Source organism: Dinoponera quadriceps, unplaced genomic scaffold, assembly GCF_001313825.1.
Source record: "Dinoponera quadriceps isolate SergipeBrazil2010 unplaced genomic scaffold, ASM131382v1 scaffold1069, whole genome shotgun sequence".
NCBI lineage: Eukaryota > Metazoa > Arthropoda > Insecta > Hymenoptera > Formicidae > Dinoponera > Dinoponera quadriceps.
The window spans coordinates 11,578-32,619 of NW_014555200.1; the positions used below are offsets into that span (position 1 = coordinate 11,578).

Genomic DNA, 21,042 nt, shown 5'->3' on the forward strand with positions numbered 1-21,042 from the left:
CAATTTCACCCCTTAAGCCCAATGATGTGAGCTAATGACCCGCACGAGGTATAAATCTCTTCGACGCAGCGCGGCGATTCTTCTTAACCCTGGAACGCTGGGGTGAGTAAATTTCACGCATGTCGACGTAAAAAAAATCACGTCTCCCACCTTGACATCGAGAGACGAAAGCTAGATCCCCCAACCAGACACGTCGTCCCTCGCGCGATCATTCTTTTGCATCAAGTACATTTGCCGATTTCCGAAGCTCGTCGGGAACGGAGAAAACTCGCGAGACACGATAAAGAGAAAGAAAGAAACTCGTTGAGAAGTCGTTTCACGCTCGCACGTTTCTCGCGTCTTCTTCCCGCAGCCTTAATACGCCCAAACGAAATCGTCACCCCAGTGAGTTCTAGGGTTGAAAACGACTCTGGCGTAGTCCTCCCTCCTTCCCCTCCGCACCTCCGCTTGCTGTTTCCTACGGCACGTCTCACTGACTGACAGTCGATCTGTGTGTTTCAGGTGGCAGCCAATCAGCGGCCAGTTACGAGGACCTGAGCTCAAGCAGCTTCAGCTCCGCCAGCAGGGCGTCCCTGGACGCCAGGAGTTCGCCGACGCCGTCGTACGGGGCCGAGAACATGATGGTGTTCCCCGGCGACAGTAGCGGCTCCATTTGAGATTACTTGAGATGCGCGGCCATGTTGCCCAAGTGGCTGCGCTGCCTTAGGTAAAGGAAGAAGAACGTCCTCCCGTCTTCTCGCGGAAGAGGAAGAAGAAGAAGTAGCAGATTTCCCGCAGAACGAAGGAGAGAGAAGGGGGAGACTCGTAGTGGGCCTCGAGGTACCCCTCTTCACGTATCGATCACACAAAGTTACGTTTTTCTATAAGGGACTCGGCACGCAAGGAGTAAATTCACACACACACACACACACACACACACGTACTCATACGCGCGATCTAAATAAGTTCGGGACAATGCGTTTGTGTATGTGTGAACAGTGTCGAAGAGCAGTTCGTTCGAAGGAAGACGAGGAAGAAGGGGAGAAAGCAATGGGAGGAGCAAGAGCGTGTACGAAGAGGTTCTCCCACGGGAAGCGGGAAGATCAGAGGACAAACACGTTCTTCTCCCGCTGCGCGATTTCTCTCGAGCGAGACAACACACCATTTTGCCATTTATCTTTTGCCCTCGTGTTACCTCTTGGCCCCTCCGTTCTCTCGCTCTATGCGTGCAAAATCCGTGGGCATTCGACGCGTTCTCTTCCGGCTGATGCGTGACGCACCGCCACGCGCTTCTTACAGCGCGAGCTAGCTCTCGGTACAAAAAAGAAGAAGAAGAAAGAAAGAAGCTAGCGGAACTTCCGTTATGTTTCTCACTCTGAGATCGCCGGCCCTGGAAAGCCGCGCGACGGAAGAAAAGCGGGGGAGGGGGGGGNGAAGAAAACGAAGAAAGGGATTTTTTGTGTTTGATCTTGATCTTTCTCGCTATTAAACGGCACATCGTGAGGGACTACTTTTACTGCTGTAAAACGCGACTAATTGATAATTATTGATCCCTATATTTTTATACTTTTCGTATTCTCTCTCTCTCTGTCTCTGTGTGTGTGTGTGGACGACGTACGCGAGGTAGTCTACATTCGTGATAATTGCATTTTGTAATCTCTTCGCCATCTCCCGATCCGCCTGTCCATTTCCTCTTGGCTTTTGCGCGCACGATTGTTAAATTCGCCGCGACTTATTATTCAGACACACACACACACACACATGTATATATGTATTATCGATTTTCGTGACTCCCCTATTTCTTTGTTTCTTGCTCGCGTTTTGTTGACGCGCAATCATATTTCAGGCGACCTCCGAACGATGCGTTCGCTCGATCAATACAGGGTGATGGTTAATTGCGTGCGACAAATAGTTAGCGTGGTACTCTGCCGGACTGATCGAACGGTCCGTCTTTTCTCTTTTTTTTTTATAATAAGAGAGTTGTACAAAGAAAAAAAAAACAAAGAAAGAGGAAGGGGAGAAAAAAGCGAACAGACCCCTCGATCACAAACACTCCGATGTCCGTAAATTAAGCAATAATTATAGGACGCGTAGAGGCGCGTTTCGCGACCGTTTTCTCCGATTTCCACTTTGATGTTTAATACGAGGTTTACTTCTATCGATTTACAGCTATATCGGATACATTATGTAATTACTACAATTATGGTAATTACATCGTGGTAGAAATAACAACAGGTCTTGGTTTTCCCCCACTCTCGACACCTCCGAGCGACAATTGAGTTGGATTTCGGGATATTCGTGCGTCACTCGTGCGTCCTTCCTTTCCCGATGCGAATTTCCGATAGCCTCAGTAACGAAGAGAGATCGTCGTCGCGCATATATCACGATATCTCTCGCCTGTTTTTACACACGTTTTCTTACCATGCTCAAATTTGTCGTATCGCCATCGAGAATCACTTGTATTCGTCAAGCCGACACACAAGTGCTGTTCTGCACACATGAAGGACACGTAACGCGAACGCGATCTCGAAACTCTTGTCGGGTGTTGAAATTCTCTCGACGCGCAGAAGCAAGAGACGGAACATAGTTTTCGATGAAAAAGCACGAAGCGAAGACATATCTTACCTCCCCCCACCCACGCGAGTGCGAGCGATCGCTTCACTTTTGCCGTTTACCGAAGCGTTCGTTTCACGCATTTGTTGCATTCGAAAGACGACTTGATCGTAAGCTTTTCATAGAGCATTTTTATAACTCTCTCTCTCTCTCTCTCTCACTCACTCACTCACTCCCTCCCTCACTCACTCACTCACTCACTCACTCACTCACTCATTCCCTCTCATACGTAGAAACGATCGCTATTTCGAGCATAAGTGAACAGCAAACACCTTTGTTCGGATTCACGAAGTGTCCGCTTCGACAAGCGGCAAGAGCAATTATTCGCACGATGTTCTGATACTGTTACGATAAAATTCATCGAATTGGACGCTATCGTTTCGGAAATTTGCGAAAAGAATTCGGCACGATGGTGAATTCAACGAATACACGGTGTAAAGTGATCGAATAAATACGGTATTAACGGGTATTAACCCTCTATTGATCAGATTAATAACGTTTCGACATTCATGTATCGGACGTTCGAGAAGACGTTCATTACGTAGCGAAAAATTAAGTGAAAAGAGAAACATCCGTCATACGACGCAAGGTTTAGAACAGAGAGTTTCCGTAACTTGTAACTTCGAGGGAGAGAGAGAGAGAGAGATATATTACTGAAGTTGGTGAGCGCGAATAAGTGAGAAATGATGAGAATCCGTGTATATAATTTAAAAGTTATACAGCCGACGATAGAGGGTTAAATGAATATAGCGTAAATAAATGATATGTACGCGTGCGGTGAAAACTGCGAGTATTTGAATAGATAGATGCATGTTTCATAATATATGGATATAATTTCAGAAATGAATTCGGAACATAAAAGTAACACAAAAGTTCGTCGTATACATTTGTCCTGTCTGACTTTGCTTCCGAGTTATAGATTTTCATATTTCATACTTCATTTTCATACATTTTCGCACTTCATTATTTTTCATTAGGTTTTTGTTAACTTTGTTAAGTCGCCAGATTTGAATCCACCAAATTTTTACATGCAGGGACACTTAAAATCTATGGTTTACGATACAACGGTAGACAATGTTGATGCATTTCACCAGCGTATTGAAGAAAGTTACCAGCGGATCAGAATAACACTCGGAATATTTTGAACGTATTAGAAGATCAATGATAAGATCCTAGACAGCACAATGTCCCAAATCGGGACATGAGACATCTTTAAGATATCTTAAAGATATTTTGAAAATATCTATAAATAAGACGCCTTAAAGATATCTTGAAAACGTCTTACGTCCCGATTTTGGATTTTAGAAGTTTGTCTTTAAATCCAAGGTGTGGTCGCTTTGAGCATTTCCTTTAAAGACAGAAATATGTGAAGACGCTACGTCAGCTGAGTTTTTAGCGAGAATTAGTGAAACATGAAACGTCCCAGTAAGCAAAAAATCATTAACACAACGTTAACATTAACAATCATTATCACAATGATATCTTATAACGTATAATGTTTTCAAATATGTAGCTCTTAATGTTGTATACGTCATTATTAACAATATTTGAGCCAAGCATTAAAAATAATATTTCTATACTATGATTTTAATATTTTGGAACGATATACGAGGTCTGTTCAAAACGTATCGCGAATTTTGTGTTTTTTTCAAAAATTATTTATTCATGAATATCTATTTTGTCTCCTTCAAAGTAATCCCCATCAGATATTATACACTTGTGCCAACGTTTTCTCCAATCCTCGAAGCACTTCAAAAAATCGAAAATCGAATATACGTAACCCGCGGAAATTCAGAATTCGCGATACTTTTTGAACAGACCTCGTATGATCAAGTAACGCTTGAAAAACATAAAATATTGTATGAAAATATTTTTAAATCAATGTTTCAGAAGATGATTTAATATTCCTTGCTTATTTTTGTATCATTTTCGTGTCATGAATTTATTTCTTAAATTAACATCCGCACGTTATGAAACGCTCTGTATACATACGATAGGATCCCACCTTTGGAATATTCGGTGAACGGACGGTTGCGTCGTCCAGAGACGGCGGAACGTCGCGTAATCGAGCGAAGCTGCAAAGAAAAAGGCGCGTCGCGTAGCGTCGAAGACAGATCGAGTTCCTCCGGCAGATTCGTTCCTATTCCATCGCCCGTTCGTAAGGTACCAAACCACCGTGTAACCGGGTATCTTAAGCACCAACGGAGAGAGTGAGCTCTCGGCGACGTAGGCTTTAAAGAACAGAAGAAAAGGAGAAGAAGGTAGAGTCGCATAGCAGTTACAGACGCGATATGTTTGGAACGAGGTCGGCTAGCTAATTACACTTGTAGACGTGTAGGTCCCGTGAATTAGGGTTTCGCAACTGTTCGTCAAGTTCCACGTGGAACTCTCGGGCGATTCATACAATAGCTTTTCGCATCGTGTGCGCGAGTGCGGAGTGCACAATACGGAGCCGAGGACGTATTATTTTTCTTCTCGTTTTTCGCCCTCGACCTCGCGCATGTGTATTTTTCTACCTCTCAGAGCTCGGACACAATGAAAGGGGAATAAGAAACGTGGAATTAAATAAGGGGTCATTATAAACAAAGAATCAAATTTTGACATGAGGACAACAGTCACATAATTTCTAGGGCGTAAACATGAAAAGTGAATATTTCCAAATGCTTTTAAATCAGAAAATTTCTACTAGAATATTTATCGCCTGTCATTGTGTCATTGAGTCCTTACTTTCTCCGTGGCGTCATCGAGGACTCGTGAGGGTCCTCGACGACTTCGAGAGGCGAGGACGAGTCCGCAGGCTCCGAGTCGCACACGATATAGCGTGCCACCTGATAGAGCCGTAAACGATCGCTGTAATAACGATAGTTCTGTATGTAGAACGTCTATTTACTAGACCTGCTCCCGAGAATCGATCGCGGGGTCCTCGTGAGTGTACCAGTATAATTATACGATAGATGAATTGATCAATTTTTTATCTCCGTTGTACGTCGTATCGGGCCATCCCTATAAGCGCATATTATTTATAATTATATTATTTAATATATAATTAATATATATAAATATTATTATTTAATATTAACTAATATTCTAGGCATATTCTTAGACACTTAGAATATTAAACATAATATTTTAAGAATATTCCAGTAATATTATTTAATGTTATTGTAATATTACATATTTTTTAAATATTCAACTCTATGTAAAAAAAAAATATATATATATATATATATAATTGCAATTTTTTATTTCAAACGTATTGCAATACCAATTGTTAAAAAAACACACAGACACACACACACACATATATATATATATAATTGTAATTTTTTATTTCAAACGTGTTGCAATACCAATTGTTTTATTATATCGGTAAAGTCGGAATAATTATGTGTAAAAATACGTTTTATACTAAAAATTATACATATATTTTTTTTCTATATTATTATTATTATATTATTTTTTAAATATTCTGAGAACATTTTTATAATATGCCAAAAATATTATGTGAAGTGGACATATAACATCAATAGAATATTCCTATAATATTAAAAAATATTATATAACATTCTTAGAATATAAGAATATTATTTTAATATTGAATAATATTCATATAATATTCTGAGAATATTATGCGCTTATAGGGATCTTACCGTAGAAATGCGAGTTCTCCTTTGGACGGAAAGAGCGGTCGTCCGCTCGAGTGTTAACGGCGAGAGAGACAGAACGGTCCGATGAACGCGACGAAATCGAAATTGTAGTCCTTGTACACTGTATAAATAAATATTGCACACCGAGTAGTCGTGAAGATAGCTGTGGAAGTCGCTCAATCAAAAATATCCGGCTGGACGGATCGAATCTCGGGAGCTCCGATCGTCTCTTGATGTTACCTTGTAAGGAGCGTAGCTTTAAACGCAAGTCGCTTTAATCGACTGACTGTAATACGCGTAAACGATGACGACGGTCTCGTAATGTATTGAGGATCCGGTTTTTGCCTCGGTCAGGCCTCGGATAACAAGGTTCACGTGGATCGAATCCGACCCGTAGAGAAGCGTTCTGCAGATTTTCAACTAATTTCTTCGACCAGACATTCTTACTCTCATAATATGCCGGAAGTTTAAAAGTAAATAAAATACATCAAACAAAATGTATGAAGTATCTGAAATATAACGCTTTGCAAGCGTGTTCGCGGAAGCATCAGAATATGGATCCGGTCGGATCCGACCAATCTTGTTATCTAAGGGTTATTACAGAGCGGTGCGCCCTCGACCGCATTCGGATGTCAGTTTGGGCTGTGCGCGAAATTCGCTCTCGGTTCGACGGGAGAAAAGTTCTGTGCACACCGAATTCGTTGCAGAGGTTGGTAATGTGTCATTTCAAGCATTGTTACCGTGACGAGTTACATTTTTCAGTAACGACTTGGTAACGGTGCTATTCTCTTTCTATTTTTTCCACTCGTAGCTGTGACGTAGTCGTATTTTGTGAGCAACAGTAAAGGACTGTCTACGATAGCCGTAAAATAAGCTGTAAGCATCGACGTAAGAATATATATATATATATATTTCTTTTTTATATATACAGGGTGAACCACGCAACGTGATCAGCTTAGTTCATTTTACTGTTAATGGACCGATTCAAAATTTTTTATCTAGCATAATATGGTTCAAGGTGAGCTTTAAGATGATTACATTAAATTTACAATACATAATTATACACAAATATACAATTTTCAATCGGTCTATTAATAGCAGAATAAACTAAGCTGATTACGTAAGCTAGTTCGCAGTGTGCGCGTGCGTGCATGTGTGTGTGTATAATTCTTATATATAATATATTCTTATATCGATAGCAATAAGATATAAGCAATAAGCTAATTGACTTAGCAATAAGCAATAAGCTAATCCAATTGGATTCTTACAGAAATGTCGATTGTGGTTAGTCAATTAGCTTACTGCATACGGCTATTGTAGACAATCCTTAAAACAAATACAATCGTTATTTTGCATACGTAGAGTATGTGCACATGGGATGGCCAAAACGTAAAGAGAAACTCGTGAAAAATTAGTGCAGGAAGGTTGTGAGAAGATCGTGAAAATTTATAGTGAAAGAAATAACAGGGACTCGTTCGAACAACAATGGCTGTAACGAGTTATTTTTCCAAAGTAATACTTCTTGAATAACGATGACGGTAACGAGTTATCTTTTTTCTTTTCAAAGTCAGTAACGTAACGAGTTATTTTTTTAAAGTAATTCTCCCAATCATGGATCATCGAGTCCGAGCCGCCGTCGATCAGCGAGAATTATCCTCGCGAACCGGGCGCACTTGAAGTATCGTCTAATCGTCAATGCGCGGACAGCATTCAGCGAGACATTAGGTGCCTTTAGCATTCCCAATCAACAATATATATACATATATATACTTGATATTATATACGTATATATAGACAGATGTGATCCGTGCTTGAGCGTAGATCGTACTGACTCGTTTCTTCACTCCGAGAGACAGGAAACCGCTGGAGCAGCGAAATCACGGGTCGATCGACTCGCGTTCACGCGGAGATGTGTCGTTCGTTACTCCGCGTTCAAATCACGGTGAAAACAGCTGTCTGTCGTCGGAGCAATGCGATTTGTTTGATCGAGAAGCGACCGAGTATACAGGGTGGCCGCCCACTGCCGGCAAGTACTTGGAGCGCACGGCGTGTCGTCGTACTTCCTTCGCGAGATTTCGTTTTTTTGGCGAAGTTCAATCGTAGAATCATAGACGTGATCACGCCGATCACGTTCAGAGAGGCATTTCTGAGCGAGCCGAGGTTTGGGACGTTCGAGCGGAATTGGCTAGAAATTTAATTGTTATCGCGTAGAGATTCTAATCGATAGGGATAAATTGTACCCCACTGCGCGTATTACGTTATTTTCTATCCGATAGAAAGTTAATCCGCATCGAATGATATTATAGGAGAACAATTAATTACCATTGTAGCTGTGTTTGCGCTGTGTAAAGATTGACTGTGCAATTTTGTTGCGAGAATCGCAAGTAACGATGGGCATTTTTATACATTTAGAGTTACTATGATACTACGTTTAAGACGATCGCGTGATCGCGGATGATAACCAAACGAACGAACGTCAGCTGCTTCTCCCGTGCGATCTCCCGTGTCGATCTGAATACGATGCGGCCGTCGAAGAGTGTGTTGTGGTTCTACGGACGCGAAGAGCGTACAGCGCTTATGTATACCTTCTCTTCGTAAAATACTTTGTTAGATCTGAGCAATGTTATAATTTAAGTAATATTTTTAATTGATGTTTCTCGGGATAATTTCTTGATTAAAAGTGCGATATTTCTTAATTAACCCTCCGAGTGGCGACCAGGATATCATTTGTGTCCGAGCCATTGTAAAAAAATGCTCAAAATAAAATAATTAAAAATAAAATATTTTGCAATTGATTCTTGATAAAATAACTACGTGATCTTCAAGGAAAGGTACAGGAAGTTCTAATAAAATTTGGAGATTTTTTCAAAGCAATTTAACGCTGCGGAGTAGCCGCTGTGACTGTCCACATTTAATGTCGTCAGAAGCGAGAAAAAAACGTATGCCAAAATTTTTTGCGTTATACTTTCAGATAAAAAGATGTATCCGTAAAATGACACTTCTGATCGATTCGGCAGATTTGTAAAATTGAACGAACTCTTTTCTTTCACTCGAACAATCAATAAGTAATCGCAAGACATTGACGAAATCATGAAAGAAGAGGTTGAAAAAGAAGATTCTGTGTCAAATTAATTTTGCAACTATTTATTAATTGTTCGAGTAAAAGAAAAGTGTTCGTCCAATTTTACAAGTACGCTGAACCGATCACAAATGTCATTTAGTAGATATATCTTTTTACTTGAAAGCATAACGCAAACAATTTTGGCATGCGTTTTCTCGCTTCTGATGTCATCAAACAAGGACAGTCACAGCGACTGTTCCAGAGCCTTAAGAAGAGTAGAACAATCGAGGAAGATACAAATAACTTTTGTTGCCACTCGAAAAATTAAATGTAACAATATACGAAATTTGAAAGGTGTTTTAAAAGATGTGAAATGGTATTAAAAAATTTGACACATTTGCATACGCAAAGTTTGCCGGGGAAGCGTTTAAGTCAGTCTGTATGCTTCTTCTTCTCGTAGATCGGCCAAATGTCAATCTTACAAGTAGGCTTCTATAACAATCGGCTGGAGAATGAGAGAGTGAAAGAAAGTAGATAGTAGAAAATCGCTGGTACCGAGTTTCGGTACCCGAAGGTTTCGTCGACATAACATATCGACGGAAGTTCCGTTTCGTCTACATCACGAAGATACTTCATCTTGAAGAAACTACCATTACCTGCCAACCTACCCTTTTCTCTTTTTTTCTGACGGCATATGTTTGAAAAGGTCGAGGGAAAGTAAAGTCGTAAGAAAGAAAAAAGATGTAGAACAAAAAACATTCCACGAAAACTCCCATCGATCCGTTGTTCTCAGCGCTGTTTTCATCTCCTGTCAGAGCCGCCACAATTCTCTCGGTACAGAGATGCGATATAAGTAAATAAGTATAGAAATTATATATATATACACACACATACATGTGTGTGTGTGTGTGTGTGTATGTATGTATATAAATATTATAAATATATATGTATATGTGTACGTATATATAGCTGTAGCTCGCTAATTGTACTTTCTGCCGATGTAGACGACGCAGAGCACCTTTGTATATCGTCAACTTTGTCCTCTGTCGCGGTAACACTTTTTGTAAATGTGATTGTGATCCACGTCGAGAGTGACGCGCGTTGAAAATGCTGTGATTGCAAATTTCCACTGATCGAGTGGGAAGGAAGGAAAAAAAGAAAAGAGAATGAGTCTGAAAATATGGTAATCGCTTGGCCGTGATTTCAATTACCAGCGATAAATGAGTGAGTGACAATGTGTGAACGGAGAGAAGAAAAAAAATACACGAACCAGATTGTGATGAACGGTTTTTTGACGAGGTGGCGTCGATGCAACGAACGTGGATAGGTATCGCAGATAACGATGACACAGAGAGAGAATGACAGAGTCGCGATGCATTGCATCATTGGTGTTTCGAAATTATGAGTCATCGTTAGACGTTCGATGGGCTGTAGAAAAAGATGAGGAAAAGAAAGAGAGAACGGCGATCTCCAAACAGATGGAACTGTTCGCACGTACGACATCGCGTCACTTCGGCCTACGTATATGTATATATACATACATACATATATACACTCACATATATATATATATATATATATNGTATTTTGTCATAGGGTTGAAAGAAAGCAAAAAAGAGAAAGAAAGGGAGAAAATATGGTTAAACATAACAAACGTAAAAGAGTATGTATATCTTATACATACATACATACATACATACATACATACATACATATATATATATATATATATGTGTGTATGTATGTATATATATATATATATATATATATAAAATAGTGTGTAAGACGTAATACTTTATGTCACATATACAACCGCATCGAGCGTAGTGATTCTTAATAAAGCCGGCGCTTCGGGATCTCTTTGGATGTCGACCGATTGATTTGTCGAACGCGACGACACACGCTCAATGGGATTCCGACGTAATACCGTGCGTAATACCGTGGAAGGTGTTTTGTAATTGCGACGGGCGGACGAATTATTTGAAACAAATAAAAGATTTTTAATGACTGCAACTACAATGAGAGTTACTGCGCGTCTTGTTACTCGTTCTTTTCGCATGACATGCTACTCAACATATCAACGATGTCTTTTTTTCACTCAATTACAACTGCGATTAATCGATATGTTTATTCTCCAGCTGGAGGATCTGTATTTCTCTTGGAGTCTCTAATATTTATCAAACGATTGATCAACTTCTGCGTGTTGGAAATATTTAAGTCCCTCTGTTTTATCTGCCACCGTAACATTGCTATTTTTTTTCGCAAGTTCCACATCTCTTCACGGAACTCGTAATACACAGATAATGTTTGAACAGAAGCATCTTTGGTTTCTACTGTATTCGCAATCTAAAATAAAAATCATACGATAAGTTGATGAACAGGAATTTGTTTACGGATACACAAGGATTTGTTTATAATATACTTACTGGAAGATCATGTTCTACACTTGATAGGAGTGTTTCTCGTTCTGTTTCTTGGTCTATTTCTTGTCCCGTTTCTTGTTCTACGTTTTGTTCTACTTCAGTTATCTGTAATTGAAACAATTGAAACATGAATTCTTGTGTCAATTGTTACATATTATGCCTCACATGTAATTTTACGGTAAAAATTTTTTGTTAAATATAATATTTCATGTTACAACATTTTTAAATTTTAATTTAGAAGTAATTGTATATTTTACAAGTATATGTGTAATGTATTAATTTGGTTCTTCCACTTATTATTATATTTATAAATTTCTTAAACATAATATAATTGAAATATTTTTCTCAAATATTGGGCAAATTCTTTCCAAATTAAATTTCGTAAATATTCCGATTAAGATAACTCGTTATATCGTTACTGTTTTGCCGAAATATTATTTAGAAAATAATTATGCAAACAATTATTAATATTTAAAAAAATAATATTTCTACATATATTTTCTTTAACATACTGACATAATTGCAGCATCATATATTTCATGTAAGATTTTTTTCGTCATATAATTTCATAAAGATCTTTCTATTAAGATAATACAAGGGAAACTTCATTAATATAACTGAATTAATTGTTGTCCGAGAACAGCAATAGACCAAAACAATTTAGACAAAACTTGGTTGCAGGAACAGGATTTCTATAGGAGGTTTCCGAACAATCAATTGCTTCCGGTTGTTTCAACCGAGTTTTAACACAGCTGAGTCTTCATATGAATGTTCTCAATCACAATAATAGAATCATTATTTCTTGTCAAAGTTTTCGTCTGGTCTCTTTAAGTTGCAGAGTAATGTCAGTGAATGTGAAATTGACGGCAATATGACGTTTTTTGATGTCACTCTGCTACATCGATCTATTCAGTTAAATGTCAAAGTATATCAAATCTTTTTATTTGGTTATAACTTGTCTTAACTGGGCGCACAAAAAGGATTTTCTTACGGACAAAATGTGGAGAATCGTATGAAAGAATTATTGATGCAAAGTATGTAACATTTTTTATTTGTTTATAATTTGTTATAACTTATAGTTTATAATTTAATTTGTCCTCGTGGAAATTTAATAATGTATTTTTTTTTTTAAGTAATATCCCATATAGTACAAATGTTCAAAGATATCTTAATGATGTCCTAGAGATATCAAATATCTCTGGAATGTCAGTTTCTACAATGTTTCTTTGAGTATTTATGCTGTATGGGATACTGAGATCGAGATAAAGAATTTGTTTATGAATATATGAGGATTTACTTACAATACTTACTGAAAAATCATATTCTTCTGTACTTGATAAGGGAGTTTTTTGTTTTATTTCTTGGTCTATTTCTTGTCTCATTTCTTGGTCTATTTTTTGTCTTGTTTCTACTTCTTGTCTTGTTTTTTGTTCTATTTTAGTTACCTATAATTGTAACAATTGAAATATTAATTGTTGTATATGTTATATGTATCACATGTAATTTTACAAAATAAATTTTGTGTATTAAGCTAGCATCCATAGGATGCACGATTTCCATGCTACATGAAATCCATTCGCATGTTGACTTGTGTGTATCCTTTTCCTACTTACTTTAACATTCAACATTAAAACAGATAATAGTAAAGTAGCCAATTTATGTCATCACTTTCATAAAGTGAACTTTTATAAGCTGGAAGGCTTTCATATTCTGTTCTATATAGTAAATTGAGGAGTGCACATGTCAGCATACCAATCAGCATGTAAGTCAGAAAGAACAAAGTCATGCACCTTGTGATGCTAGCTTTTTGTATATAAACCTCATTCAGTACAGTTACTGTGTCTTCGGATATACTGTCTGTACAAATTTCCTCCCATATTTCTATTATTTCCGTTGAACTGTCATCTATTATCTGAAATTACACAATGTAATTTGTAAATAAGTATAATTTACATAATCTAGTTTATATAAATATACAAGTACTTGCTGACATACTGAGGTGCCGACAATAATATACAAAAGTTATACCCGAACTGCCTCGCCGAAAAGAGAAGGAACTGCATTCCTTTTTAACCTCTTCACTGAGCAGAATTCCTCAAAGGAATCTGGTGTAAAGTGTGCACTGCAGATACGTTTCCCAGGATTCACATTTATGTCTTTCAATTCATCCACTTGCATCCACTGTACGAATCTTGCCTTGTTTTTTAAAGGAAATCTATATGTTGGCAGTTTTCCATAAGGACATAAGCAATATCGTATAAGTTAGGTTTTCACTATATATAGATATGTATGTAACTTACGTGTGATATGCTATACAGCTGTTCGGCCTCCAAACATTTTTACAGCCTGGCACGCAGCAGTTTTGCACCATAATGAAAGTGCTATATATTAAATTTGATAAAAAAAATATATATAACCTCTATCTTCTCACTCACTCACTCAGGCTGCGTTCTCTTTGGGCGCTCACGCGCTGTCATTCTATCTTTATTGTTTATTATATGCCAAAGGAAGATAGAATGACAGCGCGTAAACGCCCAAAGAGAACGCAGCTTCAGTATTGGTTCTAGGGGACCTAGAGGATATCCCCCAACATCACCTCAGTTCAATTTTCTCACGTGACTAGCGAATCCATGTCAGCTGTGTTCCAATATTTACTGCCAGTGCTGAATATTAGTAGTTTATTGATGCTTTCCATTCGGTGACACAAGTCGACATCATTTTGTCTTTGTTCTACATTCAATGAGTAAATTATGGCCCAAAGCGATCGTACCATTAATCAAGAAGTTATTTGTCTGATGCGTGCGACGTTTGAAATATTTTTAAGTACACATCGAAATTTTTTTTAAGAATTCCAGTACTGATTTTCGATTGTCCTCAACGAGTTCTACAAGAAATTATAATGGTTCAAAGTGATCCGGCCAATATTGAAGAAGTTATTTGACCTCAAATGTCTGCCTCTGAAGTAACTTTCTATGTCGTTTTTCTTAACAATTATAAATATTTGATATTTTTTACTTATTAGGAACTCTAGAACTCGTCGAGAGGAATCAAGTGCGCTATTCATCAGAACTGTTCGACATCAAATCTTTACGAACCTTTCTAAATTTTTGAAAGAAATCGAAACATTTTTTTTTGTTTCAGGAACTCTAGAACTCTTCGAAATACATCAAACGAGCTATTCAGAACTATCTGATGTTAGTTGTGAAATTAGTTAGTTACAGATATTAATACAACTGAAATAGCTGTATTTTGACTTTTTTATTAGCAACGTTGCAACGTTTTTGCAGCTAAAAGTCCGGTAAAGTAACATTTGCAGATAAATAGTTGTAATTAAAATTGGTAGAGCGTTATACCAAAACGAAATAATTTTGCTGGCACAGCAAACTGCTACTTATTATAAGGACAACAAAAAGATTTGTTATACGGAAGAAAATAATTTTGCTGTTGAAGTAAAATCGTCGTTGCGACAGCGATAAAATTTAGTCGATCAAATTATTTTGCTCTGCCCGTGCATCCAGCAAACAGCAACTCCTAACAAATCTTTTTGCCGTCCAAACTAACTTTTTCAATGTCCCCGTGATAACTAACAATTTGCTGTGCCAGCAAAATATTTTTCTCCGCGCGCACATAAGAGACCTTTCAAGTCTCATCAAAACACCCATCTGTCAAGAACGGTCACGTGACGTGGCTGTCGCATGCGCATCGAAATGAGACTCCGTCGGTCGCTTCATCTCCCACCACTGGGATCGAAAGAGTTTATACATACCTGTTTGTTCGTCACCATACTTGTATACGTGCGGTCGGTGAATAGAGGCGGTGACAAGTTGGATCGCGAGTGAATCGTCATAACGCGCTTGTTAAGTTCCGCGGAAGGCCGGCGACACAATAACACGCGAAGCGATACGAGGGGAACGTGCTCGCGAGAGAGAGAGAGAGAGAAACACACACGTTGATGCGTTGAACCCAACCTAACCTCCGAAGTTTACAAGCGTCAACCACGTTTTCCTCGACACTGCTGCGTATCGCGTTTCGAGGCACATCGGAAAGAGGGGAGACCTCGACACGTGCTCGATGTCCGCTGGCATGTTTCGCGCACCGGCGAAAACGTGTTGCTCGCCGTGCATCCTCGCGTTCAACGTACTTTACACACTTTGGAGACAGAATCGAGTGATATAGTGTTTACTGCAACTACATACGCGTGACTGTGATCGATTAACTTATTTCTTTTCTTTTTTTATACGGTTAACGCTTGTACGTAGAGCTCGCGTCGACTTACCGTTTCTTGTGCAATCCTAATCACATATATTACATAATATAATGGTTCGTATAATTGCACAGAGAAGCATATACATACACACATATATGTGTTAATACCTTGTTATTCGAATTACAGACGTCATCAATACGCCACATCGAGATGGGCAGACTGAGCAAGATACAGGAGAACGTTTCGCACATCAGGAATATATGTGTGCTCGCGCACGTGGACCACGGGAAGACCACCTTGGCGGATTCCCTGGTCGCGAGCAACGGCATCATTTCGAACAAACTGGCCGGCAAACTGCGGTATCTGGACAGCCGACCGGATGAGCAGCTGCGTGGGATCACCATGAAGTCCAGTTCGATAACGCTGCATCACGTGCACGATAAGGAGGAATACGTGGTGAATTTGATCGATTCGCCCGGACACGTGGATTTCTCGTCCGAGGTCTCGACGGCCGTCAGGCTGTCCGACGGTGCTTTAATCATCGTCGACGTGGTGGAAGGCGTGTGTCCTCAGACACGCAGCGTCCTCTCCGTATCCTACATCGAGGGTCTGAAGCCGATTCTGATATTGAATAAGATCGACAGGCTGATCACGGAGATGAAGCTGTCCCCGTTGGACGCCTACGTACGTTTGACGCAGATCCTGGAGCAAGTGAACGCGGTGATGGGCGAGATATTCGCGAGCGACGTGATGGAGCGCGAGGACCGGGAGGAGATAGCAGCGACCACTAACAGGACGAACGAGAGGAGTCTGGCCGACTGGCAGTCGGCGCTGGAGGAAATAGACGATTCCAATCTATACTTCTCCCCGGAACAGGGGAACGTTCTCTTCGCCAGCGCCTACGACGGCTGGGGCTTCGGCTTGAAGGAGTTCGCCAAGATCTACGCGGACAAACTGGGCTTCAGCGAGAAGGTTCTGCGCAAGACGCTCTGGGGGGATTTTTACGTAAATAACAAGACGAAGAGGATCATGAAGGGGGCGCAGGAGAAGGCGAAGAAGCCGCTTTTCGTGCAGCTGATTTTAGATAACATCTGGGTGCTGTACGAGACGTTGGTGATACGGAAGGACAAGGGCAAGCTGTCGCACATGGCGGAGAAGCTGAACGTCAAGCTGACGACCCGGGACCTCAGGCACACGGATCCTAAGGTGCAATTGCAGGCCATCTGCTCGCAGTGGCTGCCTCTGGCGCGAGCCTGCATCGACATGGTGTGCGAGGTGGTGCCGGCGCCGGACAGGTTGAGCGGTGAGAAGGTCGAACGGCTATTGAGCGGGAACAACAACTTCCGCGCGTTGCACTTGAAGACTCAGCAGCTGAAGTCTGCGTTCCTCGAGTGCAACCCGTCGACGTACCCCACCGTCGCGTTCGTATCGAAGATGTTCCCCGTGGACAGGGACATGTTGCCCGAGAACAAGTCGAAGCCCCTGACGCCGGAGGAGTTGGCGCACAGGAAGGAGATTGCACGGCAGCGGCACGCGGAGAGGATGTTGCGGCAGGTCAACGGGGGGGAGGAGACCGCCATGAACAACAACGAGGATCTCGACGACAAGCCGGACAATGCGCTGGTGGCTTTCGCCAGGGTGTACTCGGGTACTATCCAGGTCGGGCAGGACCTCTTCGTCCTGGGGCCGAAGCACAATCCCGCGATTGCTCTGGAACGTATGAACAAGGGCGAACTGATGTACAAGGACGAGTACACGGTGGAGAGTGATCTCAAGTCGGAGGTGCACATCACGAGGGTCACGATAAGGAAGTTGTATCTTCTCATGGGGAGAGACCTCGTGGCGGTGGACCGAGTCCCGGCGGGCAATGTTTGCGGGATCGGCGGCCTGGAGAAGTACGTGCTGAAGACCGCGACTCTCTCCACGACGATCGCCTGTCCCTCCTTCACGGAACTCACTTCTCTCGCCGTCCCGATCCTGAGGGTGGCCGTCGAGCCGAAGCATCCGCAGGATCTCCCGAGACTCATCGACGGCCTGAAACTGTTGAATCAGGCGGACGCCTGCGCCGTCGTTCGCATGCAGGAGAACGGCGAGATCGTCTTGAACACCGCCGGTGAGGTCCACCTGGAGAGGTGCCTGGAGGATCTGAACTTGCGTTACGCGAAGATCGATATTAACGTATCGGAGCCGATCGTGCCGCTTCGCGAGACGATCGTGCCGCCGCCGAAGCTCGACATGGTGAACGAGGCGATCGAGAAGAAGACGGAGGAGGTCAGCCTGGAGATGTGGACGCCCCATCGGCAATGTCGGTTCGAGATGGACGCGAGACCACTGCCGGAGAGCATCACGAAGATACTGGAGAGGAACGCCGGCTTGATGAAATTGTTGGATAACTACTGCGACGATCACGCCAAGGCGTCCGTGTCGGACAAGAAGCGAAAGGAGATCGCGGCGTTCAGGAACGAGCTGGAGGCGGCTTTCGACGAGGCGGGATGGAAGGAGGAATTCGATCGAATATGGTCGTTCGGTCCTCGCAAATGCGGCCCTAACGTCCTGTTGAATGCGACCGATTACAAGCAGAAGAGGTTGTGGGATCACCAGGACGTGAATCACGATCCTCGAGCGATGTAAATACATCTCTCTTTCTTTCCATTCAAAAGTCTCCTATTATCGACGATGCTCCTTATTTAACACTCGGTGCAACATGATTGTGCAATTATTTCAGGTACGACAACAGCGTGATCAACGGATTTCAACTCGCTACATTGGCCGGTCCTTTATGTGAGGAGCCTATGATGGGAGTTTGCTTTATTGTGAAGAAGTGGGAGATGTTTTATGTTCCACAAAGGTATGCAGGGGAGATGTTTATAATTACGGAGTATTTCCGTATTAACAATATCGTGTTGTGCGACACGATATCTTTGATTGAGAAGATTGATCCCGTAAACGGCACGTATGTGCTGCTGTTAAATTAAAATTGCATCGCTAGAAAAGGATTGTACTGAATCTTACATGACAGATAAGTAGACACGATAGCAAAGATATTAAGGATCGCGATAATAGCGCGTCGGTCGTGAGTTTAATTCCCGAGGATTGGAACGATTGCAATTGTTTATTTACTTATCCTTATTTTTTTTTATTACAACTGAATTATAAATTATTATAAATTAAATTTCACAATTATATCCTTTTTTTTTTTTTTTAAGAACCAACATCATGTATTACGGCGTTTCGTACTAAGCTTTAAATAACATAGCGATAACGGTATATATTACGTCGGGACGAAGTAAGCAACGAGGTCAAATTCGACCATTTGATGTTAATTGACGTTACTCACGTTACACATAAAATTCACGGTTTTAACGTGGTACGTACGTACATTTGCAGCCATCACCATCAGAGCCGAGGACTGTTGAATGGTCATGTAATGTCGACATTTAAGGAAGCGTGCCGACGGATCTTCAGTCTGCGACGTCCACGGTTGGTGATGCCGATGTACAGCTGTAACGTTTTAGTCAACTCCGATGTACTCGGTAAGTGATACACGCACATATATCTATAATTATATCATATGCTACTGTTCGCGATAAAACCGTGACAACAGGAGAGAACATCATATCGGTTCTTATTCTATCGGTTGATAGAGAAGTAATGAGAGAAATTAAGCAAAACCACGATAACAGCACGCTTGTGAGTTTCCCCATCGAGTTTAATTGTAAGTCTCGCGATTGTAGTCATTTATCTTTCTTCTGTCTTTTATGATTAATCCAGAAAATAAGATTTACCATAATGAAATTTATTTCCTATATTATCGTTGTTGTACGCGCAAAAGTACGTCTTAAATTTCCATTCGAATTATATAGTCGTATGTAGCATAATAATATGTATTATATCAATGTCTCTTGACATGAGTCGTCATTACATTATATATATATATATATATCGTGTCAACTCCAAAGTGGAGAGATGAACGTATGTTTTTGCATAATACAATAGTCATTATTCAAGATTAAAGATCACTAGCGGATTCCGGGAACTCACAGGATTGCTGTGTACTCGTCATATTTTTTCTTTCTATGATCACGCACGATTAAGTAGCTCGTTATCACCGCTAGCCGGCAGAGGCTGTTTGTCCTCCTTTGTCGCATCATTAGTCCGTTAATCGATGCACCGTGTGTTTAATTAAATTAGCCGACAATTCAAATTATTATACATTAGCGTAAAAACTACGAGTATAATAAATATGGGCTTACAATGAGTAATTAAATAAAAACGATAATGTCGCGCGCGATGGACGACGGTGGACAGGTGGACAAAACGAGGTTTCGGAATAAAACGGAGTTTCGAATCAGAAGTTACAAACGTGGGGGCGGGCCGTGATGATATTAGATTCTGTTCTGTTTCGCTGAACCACCAGCTTGTATAATAGTTCTCTTCTCCTCTTTCTTCCATCAAGTCTTAACCGTATATGTCTGTCTTTCTTATAAGTTCTACAAGTATAAGTCTAGTTCAGCGGAAAAGAACAGACCTCAGAATTGGTCAGGACAAACGATCCTCCATCCCGGCGCGTTTATCTGAGAGAATCGGGATGAGAGCGGACGAGAAAGTTGCATAGGCAGGAAGGATAGACAGGAGAACTCGATCAGGGGGGCTTTTCAATGGCTATCGGCGAATTATAAAAATGTAGTTGGCGAATTACATAAATTAACGTGTAAAATCCGTCGATGGTGGGGGGGGGGGGGGTTTNCAGAGAGACGTCGCCATCAGCTGTCGCACCTTGTGCCAAGGGAAGCGCGGCTTCTCCTCGTCCTCCGTGTGTCCTCCTGTCAACACACCGTTATTAAACCCGAATAAGTACAAGATTTCGCACACAGCTGGTTGAACAGTAACGCCTTCCCGGTGAAAGAGGCCGGAGAGAGAATCATGCTCAGAGCCTTAAAATTCACGATATCGTAATGAAATTCATTCTGGCGCACCTGGAATACTGCGCGAATGTCGCAACGGTCGTCCTCTTCTGTTCCCCTGCACGCACATCATCCCGTAGACTCGAATGCCCGGCACGCTGGCGTAAGTCGGCTGATCGTGACTCATAGGCCCCTCTGCGGAGTAAGA

General features: G+C 41.0%; 2 protein-coding genes and 1 long non-coding RNA gene across 5 annotated transcripts in view; 1 reads left to right on the forward strand and 2 right to left on the reverse strand.

Moving 5' to 3' along the window:
• Positions 1 to 4,517: 4,517 nt before the first annotated feature.
• Positions 4,518 to 10,875, reverse strand: LOC106743468. Its single transcript, XR_001374370.1, has 2 exons — positions 6,243 to 10,875; positions 4,518 to 4,823 (listed from the first exon to the last, which is right to left on the reverse strand). It is a non-coding gene; the product is annotated as an uncharacterized LOC106743468 (long non-coding RNA).
• Positions 10,876 to 11,276: 401 nt separating this feature from the next.
• Positions 11,277 to 14,296, reverse strand: LOC106743472 (THAP domain-containing protein 1-like). Of its 3 annotated transcripts, none has more exons than XM_014617333.1 (6): positions 14,024 to 14,296; positions 13,752 to 13,919; positions 13,543 to 13,635; positions 13,025 to 13,168; positions 11,727 to 11,828; positions 11,277 to 11,646 (listed from the first exon to the last, which is right to left on the reverse strand). In XM_014617333.1, the coding sequence occupies exons 2-6, from the start codon at positions 13,899 to 13,901 to the stop codon at positions 11,428 to 11,430; spliced, it is 708 nt and encodes a 235-aa protein (XP_014472819.1). In that variant the 5' UTR covers positions 13,902 to 13,919; positions 14,024 to 14,296; the 3' UTR covers positions 11,277 to 11,427. The 3 variants fall into 3 exon arrangements, with proteins under 3 accessions (XP_014472819.1, XP_014472817.1, XP_014472818.1); XM_014617331.1 differs by having other exon boundaries at positions 13,752 to 13,938; positions 14,024 to 14,295; XM_014617332.1 differs by having other exon boundaries at positions 13,034 to 13,168; positions 13,752 to 13,938; positions 14,024 to 14,294.
• A 611-nt stretch (positions 14,297 to 14,907) lies between these two features.
• LOC106743469 (elongation factor Tu GTP-binding domain-containing protein 1) overlaps positions 14,908 to 21,042 on the forward strand; it is a 45,226-nt gene continuing 39,091 nt past the window's right edge. Inside the window, exons 1-4 of the mRNA XM_014617327.1 lie at positions 14,908 to 16,043; positions 16,117 to 18,557; positions 18,656 to 18,778; positions 19,318 to 19,463. Of these exons, the coding sequence (XP_014472813.1) occupies positions 16,041 to 16,043; positions 16,117 to 18,557; positions 18,656 to 18,778; positions 19,318 to 19,463 (2,713 nt within the window). The 5' untranslated portion in view covers positions 14,908 to 16,040. The remainder of the gene's footprint in view (positions 16,044 to 16,116; positions 18,558 to 18,655; positions 18,779 to 19,317; positions 19,464 to 21,042) is intronic.